Source organism: Triturus cristatus, chromosome 7 (assembly GCF_964204655.1).
Source record: "Triturus cristatus chromosome 7, aTriCri1.1, whole genome shotgun sequence".
In the NCBI taxonomy this organism is placed as follows: Eukaryota; Metazoa; Chordata; class Amphibia; order Caudata; family Salamandridae; genus Triturus; species Triturus cristatus.
In genome coordinates this window covers 363,110,875-363,127,801 of record NC_140590.1, presented here as the reverse complement: position 1 = coordinate 363,127,801, position 16,927 = coordinate 363,110,875, and the positions used below count along the sequence as shown (strand labels likewise).

General features: G+C 40.8%; 1 protein-coding gene across 1 annotated transcript in view; it reads right to left on the bottom strand.

Annotated features, from left to right (window-relative positions):
• The window catches only part of LOC146809680 (sulfotransferase 2A1-like), a 172,062-nt gene that overhangs the window by 35,159 nt on the left and 119,976 nt on the right, over positions 1-16,927 (bottom strand). The window contains exon 3 of the mRNA XM_085616528.1: positions 5,173-5,381. Coding sequence (XP_085472654.1) covers positions 5,173-5,381 — 209 coding nt within the window. The remainder of the gene's footprint in view (positions 1-5,172; positions 5,382-16,927) is intronic.

Here is a 16,927-nt window from a genome sequence, read left to right as displayed (position 1 = left end):
GAAAATAGAGACAGTGTAACGACCAAACTATAAAAATGCAAAATTTAACAACTAATGTTCAAAATTGTAATCATATCATTACATTAATAGATTAAAAACACAAATTTTATTAACATAATCGTGATTTGTCTAACTTATAATAAACATACAATCTCACTAAAATAAAAATACAATATAAAAACACAATAATGTGGCAATTGGACAATAAGTCTTCGACGCGCGTTTCGGAGTGAAACACGCCTTCATCAGGAATAGCCACACAAAACCTGAAATTAATTAAAAAATACACTAAATAACAATTCATATAGTGATAATTTTGCATTCAGTTAAAGCAACTGTGGTAGGTTACACCGTGCAGAACCTAATTACATGGATTCGCTATACAGATTTAATAATTGAGTGCCTTCATTGACAATCTGTTATATTAAAACAATTAAGGAAGAGAAAGAGATAATGAATAATAAATAAGGTGAAATTAAAGTAAGAAAAAGAAACTGAAGGCCCAAGGAGTCCCAACCTTATTTCTATAACACCCAGAGTGGTGAGATGTTCATATATAGATGCTTACTTTATCTATATAGGGGTTGAATTAAAGAACTTTCTAGATGAGATCTTCAATCACTTTCTTTTGTCGAATAAAACCTGTGAGATTACATAAATCAATAATAGGGAAAAACGAGAACGGGATAACTAGATGATAAAAAGAGGTTTAACTCTATATTTTACCTTAAAATATGTCACGACTATTTGAAGATTTTGCCGTAGTAACCACCTCTAGGTATCTGATGTGTGTTCATGTATGAACATTGGATTTGTAAAGACAGACCTGGATAAATGATCTAATAAAGAGAGAACTACGAGTATTAATTTAAGGTCTCGTATATCGGGCCAGGAAGGTAACAGTCTAAACAATGATGACATTTACTCGATACATGATTAGTAGCAGTTCACGATAAAAATGAATTGTAGTATATCGCATTGATGGTGGTTAACTAATCGGAGGCAAGATAGTTCTGTGATAAAAGACAGAGAAAGATAAAGGGTATGTCAACTTAATCTATATCTATGTATGTACATAATGAAACATGCCGATGTATATGTACTGATCGTTGTTTAAAACTATATGTATCCTTAGGACTATTTAGGACCCCGTAGATTAAACGAAGATAATTGCAACAAGGGCAAATGAAGCAGAAAGCCTCGTATTAACATTTACTGGTAGATAAAAATAAACATCAAAGAGACCATGTAACGAAGGGTGCCTGATATAAAACAGATTGATTAATACTTGTTCCTAAGAACTGAAAAAGAGAGGGGGCTTACCTCCTTGATAATATCGTGAATCGCAAGCGACACAGTGAGTACCATTTGCCGGCGTCATAATAGTCGCGAAGGCAATGCCGGTTTGATTACGAAACTCGGCGTGGTTAAATACACACGGCAAGAATAGAAACGCGGTACCAATGCGTCACTAAGATGACACCGCGTGACACAAACCCAATCAGATGGATAGGAGCATGTCATGTGACCGCGATGAAACTAGGCAGAAACGAAAGTATCTAGAATGTCTACTTGCACCAAATGAAGTGTCGATGACCTATCGTCATAAGAATCTATATATAAAAAATATTTATTAAAAATACCTTGTTGAAATGATAATGTCTAAGAATAAATAGCAGGTTATAAGGTTACCTAATATGTTTATAAAAATTAAACAATAAAAATAAAGATAAAAATAGGACTATATATGATGACCATAGTGTTAACTAGCGAGATGGGGGCATCTATATATAACTGTTGTTACTTGTTATAAAAGTTCATATGGTTAAACTGAGACAGAAGATACATCTACTTTACCTAATTCACTTAATAAATGAGATTAAGGATCAGATATGTTAAATAATGGCGTTCTCCCACTGTAATTCATTATTTAACCCATTTTTTAATGTACGGAGGGAGAAAATCCAGTAAACCTCACATTTCTTACGTACCTTACTGCCTCCTTTATTCTCTTGCATATTGATTTTTTCTAAAATAGGCCATCAAATCTCTTCTGGTTTGTGGCGCAAATCTAAAAAATGTTTGACTAGGGGTGCTAGGAGTTTAGCTGTTCTGATTGCATATCGATGTTCTGCAATTCTACTATGAATAGCTCTGGATGTTTCTCCAACGTACCCTAACTGGCAGGGGCAAAGAATAAGATAAACTACATTTTGGATTTTACAATTCCACAAATGGGTAGCCTGAATCTTGAACCCATTGTGGATTAGGGTTTCTCCTTCAATTATTGTATCACAGGATTTACATGTAGAACATTTGACAGTAACTTTGATGGGGGCACTACCATCAATAGATTTCTGAATAAAAGGCTGATTTAGACTATGATGATCAAATCGTAAATGAACCAATAGATCTTTGAGATTTTTGTTCCTACGGTATGCATATAGTGGTTTTTCTAGTTTTCTTTCATTATCAGGGTCACAATTTAAAATATGCCAATTAGTATTGATAATATGTTTAACTTTAGTATTCAAGGTTGAATGTTTCATAACACATACTAACTGGTTAGTGGTGGACTCTGACTGTTTTAAGTAAATGATCTCGGTCATAGTATCTCGCTCGTTTATAGGATTCCCTGACTAATCGATGAGGGTATCCTCTTTCTAAAAACTTGGCTTTCATACTAGTTGCTTGTTTGTCAAAATCTGAGATATTAGAGCAATTTCGTATAACCCAAATAAATTGGGAAAAGGGGATACTTTGTTTTTGACTACGAGGGTGAAAACTTTTAAAATGCAGCAAAGTATTTCTGGCAGTGGGTTTGGTAAACAAATCCACTTCTAGATTGCCTGAGTGATGTTTAATTAAAATATCCACAAACTCGACTTCTGATTTACTACTATGTGAAAAAATCCTAAACAGTCCTAAGGATACATATAGTTTTAAACAACGATCAGTACATATACATCGGCATGTTTCATTATGTATATACATAGATATAGATTAAGTTGACATACCCTTTATCTTTCTCTGTCTTTTATCACAGGACTATCTTGCCTCCGATTAGTTAACCGCCATCAATGCGGTATACTACAATTCATTTTTATCGTGAACTGCTACTAATCTTGTATCAGGTAAATGTCATCATTGTTTAGACTATTACCTTCCTTGCCCGATATACGAGACCTTAAATTAATACTCATAGTTCTCTCTTTATTAGATCGTTTATCCAGGTCGGTCATTACAAATCCAATGTTCATACATGAACACACATAAGATACCTAGAGGTGGTTACTACGGCACTATACCTCTTCAAATAGTCGTGACATATTTTAAGGTAAAATATAGAGTTAAACCTCATTTTGATCATCTAGTTATCCCGTTCTCGTTTTTCCCTATTATTGACTTATGTAATCTCACAGGTTCTATTCTACAAAAAAAAAACTTGAAGACATTCCATCTAGAAAGTTCTTTAATTCAACCCCTATATAGATAAAGTAAGCATCTATATATAAACATCTCACCACTCTGGGTGTTATAGAAATAAGGTTGGGACTCTTTGGGCCTTCAGTTTATCTTTTTCTTACTTTCATTTCACCTTATTTATTATTCATTATCTCTTTCTCTTCCTTAATTGTTTTAATTTAACAGATTGTCAATGAAGTCACTCAATTATTAAATCTGTATAGCGAATCCATGTAATTAGGTTCTGCACAGTGTAACGTACTACAGTTGCTTTAACTGAATGCAAAATTATCACTATATGAATTGTTTTTTAGTGTATTTTTTTAAATTAATTTTAGGTTTTGTGTGGCTATTCCTGATGAAGGCATGTTTCACGCCGAAACTCGCGAATACTTATTGTCCAATTGCCACATTATTGTGTTTTGATATTGTATTTTTATTTTAGTGAGATTGTATGTTTATTATAAGTTAGACAAATCACGATTATGTTAATAAAATTTGTGTTTTTAATTTATTAATGTAACGATATGATTACAATTTTGAACATTTGTTATTAAATATTGCATTTTTCTAGTTTGGTGTTTACACTGTCTCTATTTTCAGTACATCTAGAATGAGGAATGCTGTTTAATTATATTGCCTAGGAATTTAGGTTTCATTGTGTACACAACTACAATATACAGCTTTACCCTGTCATAATTAGAGGTCAGTCGAGTAACACACTTCTACACAGGCCTTCTCTACCCAGAGCAGACTTGGCCTGGATCCACTGGGCACTGAATGACAAAGGGCCTAGGCCCAGCTGGCTTGAACACAGAATTCCCTTGACCAGAGGACAAGGTCGAACGTATTTACACATCTGCTTTCGTAGATCAAACGGAGAGCGATAAGATTCGTAAGCAGAATTACTGACGTAGACATAGGATACCTTAATCTCATGTGCCCCCTCTCCTGTCTGCGTCACACTGTGCAGAGAGGTGTGACCTTCTGCTCTGGACTTGGATAACGACTATTTAATGTTTACAGAGCACACACCACGAACTGAAAGGTCTCTTGACTTTTGAGTGTCAGGCATCATTACAGAAATCCGTCAACATCAGAAGGACGAAAGGATGACCTGGCTAGATACGTAAACATAAGGTCATCTACAAAGCTGGCTCTTTAGCAGAGATGTCAATCTACGAGCCAGCCCGCTAATGCGAAGCAGAGAGAAGCGTACTCTGACCCCATCGCCACCACTCTGAGCACTACCTTTTGGGGCAGAACATACTTAAATTAACCAAGGACCACTCTTACATTTCTCAACTTCAGCCACTTATTCAGACGAAGTTGAGGACTTGCCACATACATGTTTGAATAATCTGCAAGTTCCAGGTTTACCTTAGGGCATTGCCAAATCAGGTTTCATCCTTCTGATGTTGATAAAATGATCATACATTATTTCCTAAATATTGAGAAAAATTCAAATCAAAGCTTTTAAAGTGCATTTAATATTTTGTATGCAGTCCCCTTCCCTTGTTTGCTTGCACTTACATGCAAGTCTAAATAATAGTGCACAATTGGCTAACTAGTAAACATCAGAACCTTATTACATTTTAGCCCACTGCAATTGGTTAAGCAAAATAAAAGGCATCCTTTGGGCCAGAGTTCACGTGTTGTTCTTTCTCAGAAGGCCCTTCTGCTCTTTGATGCAAGACCACAACTCACCTTGGCCTTTGAGCCACAGAAAGAATGCGGGAAAATGTGCGCAGGCAGGTGAGCCGTGATGAGGCGGGGAGAGGGGCGGGACTCCAGGTGCCCACGACCAGTCTTCTGCTCCACCCAGGGGACGCGCTCCCAGTTGGGGGAAGACTTGAGTGGGGTGAGGTCTCCTTTGCTGTTGATTAGCGTCAGGATCTCCTGCATCCAAGTGGTGCCTAAAGCAGAAGATAGTGGTCTTGTGATTAGTGATGCGGTGCTGTGCAATATCCCTACTGGAGGGATGGAACTTTGTTTAACCACACTACTGGTGTTCTCCCTAAACGTGCTGCCACGGTCCGGTGTACAAGCGAATCAGATAAACCAAGTACATCCAATCACAACAATGTTTTGGAGCAGCAACAATGGCTAGCACATGAATTCAGAATCACATTTAGAATAGCTAGCTGTACTTAAAGGAAATTTATCACACCAGCCCACAATGCAGGAAGAAAGGAGGAAGAAGAAGCAAAATGATAAATGGACGAAAGGGGGAGGGAGATAAGCAAAGGAAGAAAGGAGAAGGAACATGAGAAAGGAAGTAAAAAAGGAGGAAAATCAAGAAAGGAGGAAGAAAAAGTGAGAACAAGTTCAAAAAAGAAAGGAGGGAAGAGGAAGGCGAGTAAGAGGAAGCGAGGGGGAGGGTGGGTGCTAAAAGAAAGAAAAGAGAAAGGGAAAAGGAGGAGGAAGGGGAATTGAAAGGGATGAGAGTGCAGCAAGGAAGATGAGAAAGAGGAAGAATAGAGTCAGATGAGAGGGAAAGAAGAAAGTGGAAAGACATCAAGACAGATGAAGAAAGGATGAAAGAAGAGGAGCAAGGATAAGTACTGGAGTAAAGGAGGGGAGGATGAAGAAATGAGGAAGAAAACAAGGAAACGAGACAAAAGAAAGAAGAAGCAGAAAGGAGGAGAAAAGAAGTGTAAGGAAAGGACTGAGAAAAGAAGAGGAATTAGAAAGGAGCAGAGGAAACAGTGGTGAACTCCATTACTAGTGTGTAGTAGCAGAAGTGCCCATAGATCCCTTTAAAAAACATCAGATCCAGAATTCAAATGGAAGGCGTGAACCTACAGGAGTACATTTCCGACACTGGTATCCTGCCCTGGCCTTAGCGGATAAGCTAGTTATATGTACAATTTCCAAAATAGGGATCTACTGTAGTATATTTTCTGTATATGTAACAAAGCTGCACATGTATGTCACACCATCAATTCTATGGATATAGTGAGTCACTAAGAACACTGCAAGATACCAAGGCAGAGGTATTTCCTTTATAAAGCTACAAAGCTCCCTAGTGCCTTGCTATATCTTTGTAATGTAGGGTAGAGGAAATTTCATTTCTTAGAATACATGATCACACCCTCACAGACCTCATTTAAATCCTTTCATCACCTACTTCTTCTCGGGAAAGTGGTATTACGGTAGCCACAATAAAGTAATGTCCAGCCTGATTTTAGCTTTTATGATAAAAGTATTTCATATACAAACACAAAGCAGAACACATCATACACAAATAATACACACAGCCGTTCTAGGCCGGAACTCTAGTGTTGTCGTGCCACAGTTCTCAGAACCACTTCCCTATCTACTGGTCGTGGTATTTCCCATTTCCATTAGACCACATTCAAGCTAGACCCCCACTATAAGTGCGAGTCTTAGGAGTCCGGCTATGCATTTGAATAAGTCAAAAGTACAGCACTAGGATGCAGAGCAAGTTGCCCCAGGGACGTTCGGCCTGGCCATCAGTCTGTGTGTGCAGTTTACTGCCACTTTGACTTGGCATTTAAAATGACTTGCCAAGCCTTAAACTCCCCTTTTATTACATAGAAGTCACCCCTAAGGTAGGGCCTAGTTAGCCCCATGGACAGGATGCTGGGTAAGTAAAAGGTAGGGAATGCACCTTTATGTTTTATAGGTCTTGGTAATGACACAGCTAAATTCATTTTTCAGTAGTGTGAGGCCTACTCCTCTCATAGGCTAGCATTGGGAATTCCCTCATACACTATCAAGTGGTAATTCCCGATCAGAGAGGAGATGCTTTTCATGTTTGTTATGGTAATAATAAATCCTCCTTACTAGTGAAAGTGGGCTTCACATTACTATGCTAGTAAAGCCACTTTTAGAAAGTGGATATTTCTCTGTGCTTATAACTGTGTGCTTTGCACCATGTCTCCAATACATGCCTGGGCTGGGTGACAGCTACACTTTGTGTATTCCCTCTAGACAGCCACAAACAAAGGAAGGTGAGGCTTATCGGCAATCTGAGCACTCATTTGCATTTTGATGGGTCTCCCTGAGCAGGGGAGGAATGGGAGGGTCTAACACTTACAGTTCAATCTGTAGTGTCCTATCTACACACAAAGCATTGATTTACCCCTCAGGGTTAGCCTGGCAGACAGGGCTGGGTGGAAAGGGATCCTTGTGCACTTCAGAGAGTTCCATTGAAATCATCACTTACATCAAATGCACTTTTGAGTAAGAGTACGGGGATCTGTCCCCACCAAATCAGACCCTTTAGGACCTGTAACCATACATCGCTGCCTCTACATCTGCAACTAAACAAGAAGGAAGTGCTGTGCTACCAGGAGGGACTGACACTTTTCTAACTGCTCTGCTGTGCTGGCCTGCTGCCGGCTACGGTTTGGGCTGTGCTTTACTATTAAGTGTTCTCCAAGGGCTTGTTGGCTTGCCCCCGTTTTAGAGTCTAAGGGCCATGAAGAACTCAGTTGCATCATCGCTGCCCTGGGACTAAGTCCGGCAGATTAAACTACCAAGTATTAGCATTTCTATCTTGAAAGCAAGAAGTGTTCTGGCCTGGGAGACCCAGCGATTATACTTCAAGTTACTGAGTGCTTCCCGTCATCACAATCAGTGCTACATGCCCCACACAGTAGAACTTGATAATGAAGCCTTGGACAAGAAGTGGTGCCTCGGGCTGAGTGCCTAACAACCCCGATGCATTTCCTTCTAACGCATTGCCAAGGCAACGTGGAGTGAGGCAACGTCGTCAGCATCACTCCCGCCACTCTAGCAGAAGCTGGCAGTCAGCCATGTGCCTCCGCCGCATAGGGGCTCGACCAGGAGAAAAATAAAATAAATAAATAGGTCTCCTCCTGATCCGTCAGACCACTGCAACTACCACAACCAAGCAAGGACAGTCCAGCACGGCCCGCCTGTCTCTGACTCTGGGACATCAGGGATCCAACTTCTAATTACAGTACCTTTCCAGCCAGACACCAACACATTCACTCACATTTGTTGGACACCCCCGGTCCCGAGGGACCCGTTGAAAGCCACACCCAGAGTGCCCCGGCTGAGCACTGTTTTCCCGCAACGGCAAGTAAATAGCACATACCAGTCACCACTTAATCGTATTGACCTCACTGATTGGAGATCTTGCATGTAATGTGATACTTTGAACCAGTATAAATTGAAGTACTTATCAAATTTTTATTGTTTTGGTTTTATTGATAATACATTAAGCTATTTTTCATAAATCTGTGTGGAGTCTTTTAGTGGTGTATTCATAGTGTAACTGTGTGTGTGATGCAAATACTTTACACATTGCATCTTTTGATAAGCTTGCCTGCTTTGTGCCAAGCTACCAGAGGGTGAGCACGGGATCTCAGTTGTGTATCTAGCTTACCCTGATTAGAGAGGTGGGTCCTGCTGGCCTGGGTGTATACCTTAGATACCCAGAAACCACATTTCTAACACAACCCAAGTGATTGCTGGTCGCTGAGATTAATGTAAGCATTCCATCTATCACCTGGTTGATTGTTGTCAAAGACAATGGTTTCAAGGTCAGTGAGTTCATGAGATGGATTAGTTTTGATGGTATCATTTGTGCTTACCTTTGGAGACCTACATAGCACAGTCCAGGCCCAATGGATGTTAGAGTGATTTACAAAGAACAGTTACAATACACAAGGACTATTTTATAGAATGCCTTTCTCTCAAGGCAGAGGGGGGATTACGTATATGGGCTGCCAGAGGAGCTCCAAGGATCAGCTCTTCCCCTTCCACCATCTTGAGTCACACCTGGTGAACAGAGGATTTAATTAATTTAACTACCCCCATGACTTTCAGTGAAATACACCAAAGCCAGGCTCTCCTCTATATTCATCAGATCTGGAATTCTACCAAACAATCTACCTGGGACTACCAGGGGCACCTCATACTAAAAGTATGGCTAGTTATCGACCCTCAGACATTCAGTAAGAAACTGTATATATGTTACTGAAATTTCACCATTTCTCCTCCCTGGAGCCAACACCCAGCTACATGTCACAGGCTATAATGACTGAGGTCTAGGCTTTCCCAGCCACTAAACTTTACTAGAGTTCTGAGAAAAATGAAGGGCCCAATTCAAAAAGCCATAAATGTAATTTACTGCCAAAAATAGCTCCTAGTAGGTCTGTCAGAATTCCAACAAAAGATGCATGGCTGGCTTAAATGCTGTTACTACTGTATGATTATATGGCACGGCTGAGTGCAATTATGTTGTAGTAAACTATGCCGCTATGGCTGTTGAGGGGAGGATAAAGGTGTGGTTGGCCTTGTAAGGTTTTTGAGCAACCACAAAACGTAAACGTTTTTTGCCATTCACAAACTCCTCTGACACCTTACCACCCTGGAAATGATTGAAAGGGGAACAGACCATAACCTAACGCTGGAAGGATGTAGGGGGAAGGGTTTTCTCCATGAGGAACAAGTCCTCCCCCATGGGGAACAAGATTTAATTTTTTACATTTGCACAAATGTGGAGTTATACCCTGTGTACAGATGTGACATCTGCAATATCTTTGATGTACATGACACCCCGAGCGTATGCCTGTCAACCTGCGACCAGCTCAGCTTTTAAGGCTTACTCAGGAGAAGGTTTGCATAGTCACAAAAGTAGTACGTTAACACCTGTGCATAAAAGTAACTTTACACAGGGCTTGATTTACACAAACCAAAAAATGTGGAAGAGACTAGCAAATTCCACTTAAACAAGGAATACCGCAAATTCAGCAAGAAAGGAAAACATATGTTTGGTAATGCACTTTCTAGCTTCCCTTATGCAACTGTTTAGCCACATAGGAGGAGCATGTCCTCGTCTCAATAGGAGATATTTCACAAATCATAACAGTTTTGCGGCGCTTTAGCTAAAAACACACACCCTGAGAAGGAAGACCCCTTAAGAAATATCTTTCTATGATAATTTAATCTCGGTTAATTTCAGAGCATTTCAATTTCACTTGTTTTATTGAAAACAATTTAAATAAATCACGCTAGGCTTGAAATGAACACATAATTGAATCTATTTGTTTGAATAAGCATCAATTGGTAAAATATTGATTTTACATCAAACTTCTCTGTCTGATCTGCGATTGTATTTCTGTCTAAAATGATTTCTATATATACACTGAAACTTAACTCCAACCCATTAAAAAAACTCCTACCCATCCTATCAAAAGGCATAAACTTTATCTTAACCCTTAAACTGACTCAAATTGTGACTCTTAACAAGACAATGGCCCCTCCATTTACCATACTATAACAGATGTTAAACGTAGCCTTAGTAATGAAAACGATTGCAACCCTAACCTTAACCGGGGACCTAAGCCCGATTGGTCATCTAATCCTTACTCCAACCTTGATCCCAACCTTTACCCAGATCGTAAATCTGCCACAAACTATAATAATTATATAATCTTTTACATTATCTTAATTTTAAAGAAGGAAAACGTTACTTAACATGCAAGCATCTATTTGTAACTTGTCCTGCTGTAGATTCATATGATTTGCATACTTTAGTGTTGGGCTTGGACGTTGCAAGTTCTTTTTGTTTGAAATAGTATTTTTGAGTCACAAGGTACTGGTAGTATTTGACTCCTCCCTTAGTTGTCAATGCTCATGGGCACCGATCCCATTGTTAGATTGTTTTCCGAACATCGGGTGAGCGGGAGTATGGAGTAGTGATGTGTGAGAATATGGTGTCCATGCGAATAATTAATGTTACTGTTGCAGGTATGTGACTGGCCGCCAACCCTCGTCTTACACTGACTACAGGGAGTAAGGTGGACAAATGTTAATCTACAGAACTACAAGTTAAGAGCCACCATACAGGGTAAGTAATATTTGCCATTCATAGCACGTGTGGCTGTAAATACCCATGTTCTGCATGGACTGTAAAGTAGCACTCCCCACAGCGGTGGCTAGTTAGTGGATGATGCAGATGTTTGAAATAAAGTTTGTAGCATAGTTTGGCCAACTTCAGCCTATTGAGAAAGTAAGGCTTTGTAAATGTGTGTGGGGTTGACCATGTAGATGGTTTACATACGTCCACTGTGGGAATATTTCCTTTAAAAAACATTGTTGATCCCTTTTTCCTAATAAGTGTGTAGCCTAAGGGGAGTGGGAACAACCCTTTTTAGGTCTCGGCCTGACATAGGCAGCGCATGCGCTGCCTCGTCATACGAGGCTTCTTGGAATCGATACGAATCCAAAAACCGTGTCCCAGCTCTGCCTTCAGTTCTCATTCGTGCGCGATGTTTGGCGTCACAAATTATGCCAAAGGCAGTGCAATTATTGCACCCAAGGCATACCAATCGCTGCTTATTGCCAGCCTGTCTCCTTTTAACCACGCCCAGCGGGATTGGATCTTTTACCTGCGGCGTGACACAGTAGGTTTATTACAGCTTGAAGCACTTTTTTTTTTGTATGCTTGTTGAGAAAGGAATTGTCTCGAGGAAGGACACCACGTCTCGATGGTCTTCTATCAGTACATCTATTTTCATCTTTCTTTGAGTGCACCCAAGTTAGACGCCAGATGAGAGTGGGCGTGGCCATGCCGTTATGTGTGTGCAAGTTTACCTATCTTTTGGCGACCTTCTCCTGTGTGAGGTATTCTGATAACTTTCCTATTAAAGCCAGAAATGAGCAATCACACTGCGGGCCCGTGTTTGTTTATTTACTCCCAGTATAGAGGCAGAGCGCCTGCAGTGAGTGCCCCTCGCCCATTCTCCCACACGTATTGAATAACGCTCATTACTGCATCCTGCCGTTCCTTCCGGTTCCTTCCTCCCTGCGACCATCTGCAGGACAGACAATAAGCGCCTCGCATCACTCCAAGGCTCCCCTTGTGTTGCTATCTTTTGATCTGCAACCCGATCCTTTCTGCCCCTTCCTTGATTGGCTTCTCACCTTCCCACTTCTCTTTTATCATTCGCGCTCCTCATCTGCCGCATGTCGCTGCAGTCCTCTTGCAGGAACCTTACTGTAGTTTGTAACGCCGCCATTCGCACCTTGGCCACGTCACAGATAAGGTGTTAAATCTACCACAACAATTCAGAGGGCGCGCCTTTTGTTCAGTATTGCTCATTACACCTCTGTTTTTCATCACTCGGTGCCGCTTGCACCTAGTTTCACTAGCTGCGGGGGTGAGTTCATTATGTGTGGCCTGAGACTCGTCAAATATTTCGCACCGCTTTAAGTTTTTGAAAGCGCAGCCAGTGCAAGCAATGTGTACACCACAGATATAACTTTTAATGTAGAATTAGGTTTAGTTAGCCCGGAAAAAGTATTGTTGAGCAAACTTATGTACGGCTGTGGCAGACAAAAATAACACAATTAACTACACATAGCACTGTCTACCGTTTGTTTGGTAATCAGGCACGGATATGTACATTACTACCCAACTCCGTGCTACTCCTTTTTTTTCGACCTCTGAAGGATGAAAGACTGTATTTGTAGCCTATTATTATTTTGAGATTTGTATAGCGCTAGCTAGACCCAAAGGTATTAGAGCGCTTTACACGTTATGTGATCACGTTTTTACAGTGGAATCATTAGTTCACTTAGCTCTTTCACCAGCTTCCAAGCTGAGAAATATATCGCCTAGCTCTACAAACGTGCCTCAAAGAAGGATGCTAGTGTCTCCAGGCACTTCTGAATGAATGGGCTTTGTGTTCTGTAGCATACTCAGATGTCTCCTGCTCCTTTAAAAAAACCGCCTCATCTGCTACTTTGGTCAAAATACTCAGAATCCCACATCTCGTTTCGAAATAGTACCGAAACAGCGCTGGGGCGCTGCAATCTGAAGTGCAACAGGTGCAGTGGTACCAGGAGTCGACTGCATCCCTTCCACGGCTGATTTTTAACTACCGCACCATCCACCATGGGATGGGGGCTGGCTCTTTTCTTTTTTTTTTTTAACTTGCATTAGGGCCCAGGGTACCCCTGTTAGTCCGCGGAATCACTGGTGACCCTAGCTTCACATGTTCTAGTTTCAAGGATGAGCTTTGATCATTCTCTTGGTGACTGGCTTTTACATAGTAGTTAAAAGAAGGGGTGTTGGACTCACTGCTGCCTTGTAGGTGTGGTTTTTCCTGGGCTCTTTTGTGATTACAAACAGCTCGACCCATGTGCACTGACAGCACCTGTAGTATACAGAAGACACCCTTGGCAGAGTTGCTATGGTGTTGGAAAACTACCACCAGGTAGGAGAGATTTTCCATGCCTCATGAAAGAACTCCCTTCTAAAATAAAGAAATGGCACTTGAGAATGGAAAGTCTTGTTTTTTGTTGTTGTTTTTTTAAATAAATCCTGCACAGTTCCGAGTTTAGAGATGCACAAAAAAACCCTTGGCAAGCACCTTAGAACCTGTGTATTACGTGGCAGAGTGATGCTGTTGCACCCGATTTATAGTAAACATTTTAATAGTGTTAGCTGTGTGGAGAGCTGTTTATGGCATTGAGAAAGAAGCGGTTTTAAAGAAATTACATTAAGTGTAACGCCCTTCAGGTTGTGTGTTTTTGGTTCTCGGAGGGTCCTGCGACTCCTTGGTTGCCCTTCTCCCACCCTCATCCCTGCGTCCTTCACTGGGTTGTTTACCAGGCGACTAGTTCCTTGACTTCTTTCATAGACCTATTCTTGGACGACTCTTGCTAGAGCACACTTGGAAAATAGCCTTTAATAGCAGATAGTGGCAGTATGATACTTTTATTGGACGAGCCCATCACAGAGCTATGCCTTCTGTTTTCAAAGATGCCTTCTTCACCAATGACTTCGAGGATTGTTGGGAGTCAGTTGATGGGAGTGACAGTGCATGTTATGTTTTAGAGATATCTCATGCCTTGGTCTTGAGGATTCAGTCACAGGCTAGAGTCAGATTTCTAATGGAGTAAGATATCAGTAGTGTGGGTGTTGTCAACATGTGAGATTTAATGTGTGTATTTGGGATTGTGCTGCTGTTAGTAGTGTCTGGTGTATATTGTCTCACGTCTTTACTAATTTGAATACATTTAGGAAAATTGGAATGTGCATTATCCAGCTTGAAATATGTATCTCTGGCAATTGTGAATTTGGTTTCTTGCCGATAGGAACTCTTTAACCAGGGTTTTGGATAAATGCGTTATGGGGTGGCACGTTGCTTGTGAAGCTCATAGGTGTTGTGAGCTTGGTAACGCCCAACTCTATGGTGCCTCTGACAAGTTGTGAGTGTATATGTATGGGCTGCTTTTGTGCTGACGGAAGATGTGTGCAAAGCGAACACCAGCTCTTTCTCTCCTCTGCCGTGCTTGTGTGCAACCTCATTCAACCTGCTTTGTTTATTACCAAGAATTCTGTTGTGAACTCATTAATAATCCAAGTCCATGTGGAATATCTGTGCTGTCTTGGGTGGCAGTTCAGAGTGCTGGTTAAGTGTTGTGTTGAATATTTGGGGAGTGGTTGCTTAAAGGGGGCGTTTTGTTGGTGCTCTGTTAGATGCATTAGAACTATTCTGGCTAATGTTTCTTGTTAGATGGAGTAGCTAGAGGTGTGTTGATATTCGCTGGATGTCGAATTGTGCTGTGTGCAAGTTTATAGACCAAATATGTGGGACAAATCACTAATTTAGTTGGGAGCATGCACAAGGCAGGGATTCTGAAAAATATACTTATATCAGATGACAAAAAACAGGGGCTGTGCAACCCATTAAAGGTGGGGATAGTGTCTACTGCTGAGCTACCCCCACCCCCCAATACCAAGATAACAATTAAAAGACCAATCAAAATTGGTATCCTGAGCAGAGCCATTGCAACCTTCTAAAAGCCCAGATCTCAATATATTCCTAGATTACATGAAGTGGCATACTTCTGCCCTTTTAACTGTTCCTTCCATACTTTCCACCTTCATTTTGTATAGAATGCCACCTCAGTGTTAAAAAGGAACACAGTCAAAGGGCAAGCAGCGATGTTGCAAACAGATTCTTGGCCTGCTTTTATTGGTTCAAATAGGACATCAGCATTGTAGAGATTTTGTAGGTGGCTCGTTTTTCACTCATAATTAAGCTCAACTCGGAAAGATGTGTACCTCAAGAAAAATCGTCCCGCAGACCAACCCAGACGCATGTTTTTTTTTCTCGCAGTCTCCAATTCCCAGACTTCATTAGGGTTCTTCACAATTTTTGTAAGCCACGGAGCCCAGTGTGAAATGCTTTGACACCAACTGCGTGGCTGCAGCTATAAAGCACACACTAGCCTGGTGAAAGGCTCTTGGCACTATATGACACCCTTTTTAATCACTCCTAGGAGACAGAAGGGTACATTATCTGACCATTGCAGCATCGTAGAAGGGTCATCATGACTCGGTAGCAGTGGCAGCTGGCATCTACCAGGATGGGAGGAGGGGGCCGCGTGCACGGGGAAAATATTATTCAAAACCAGCATTAAAAATGCAATAGGTCTCGCCTTTCATTAAGTTAAAGCCATTTTCTTTGCTATAGAATACCATTAGCATAGCAAATGGCTTTAACTTAATCAAAGGCGAGACCTATTGCATTTTCAATGCTTGTTGCTTTAAGCTAGCATGTTTGGATACATTTAACAATCCATCTAGCTATGCCAGCTTTTGAAACTGTGTGCCCTTTATTAGGTTTAGCAAAAATTACAAAAAGCTGCTGAATTTCATGAAAAGGTTTGGTTCCATCAATGTAGGACATTAGGGCTCTTACAACATCTAAGGTGTGGAGGGTCTCTTCCAACACAGGGTCTGGGTGAGAAGAAAAGGCTGGTAGCTCAATTGTTAAGTTAAGGTGGAAAGGAGAAACCACCGTAGGAAAGTATTTAGCATCAGTTGTAAAGACAATCCTATCTGAATGGGTCTGAATGAAAGGTTCCCGTAAATTGAGGGCCTACATATCAAACATACACCTTAGTGAGGTAATGACTATAAGGAAAGCCACTTCCTAGGAGAGGAACTGAGGACAGCCAGAGTGCAGTGGCTCAAGCTGGGGCACCATCAATGTAGTGCACACCACATTGAGTTTCCAGAGAGGGGCAGCTGGAGCTCTAGGTGGTATAACACTGTTAAGACCTTCTATGAAGGCTTTATTAATCAGATTCTAAAAAGAGAAGAATGTTCTCTGTTCTGCATATAAGTGGCAATCGCTGCAAGGTGTAGACATATGGAGGTATATGCTAACCCTCATTTCTGAAGATGAAGTAAATACCAGACGTTTTCGACTGCTTGCTTGAGGGCATCTAGATTTTTAGAACTGCAGTAGTGAACAGACTATTTTCACTTTGCAGTATAGCAGGCTCTAGTAGTACGTCTGTGGGCTTTTTTAAGAATGTTTATGATCTTTGTGCGAGCTTTAGATAGCCGAACTCTAAGACCTCAGGTTCCAAATTCATTGATTGAGTTGCATGGGGTTGGTGAGTCTGATTGTGCCCTTTTTGTTGTTAGAAGGTAAACCTG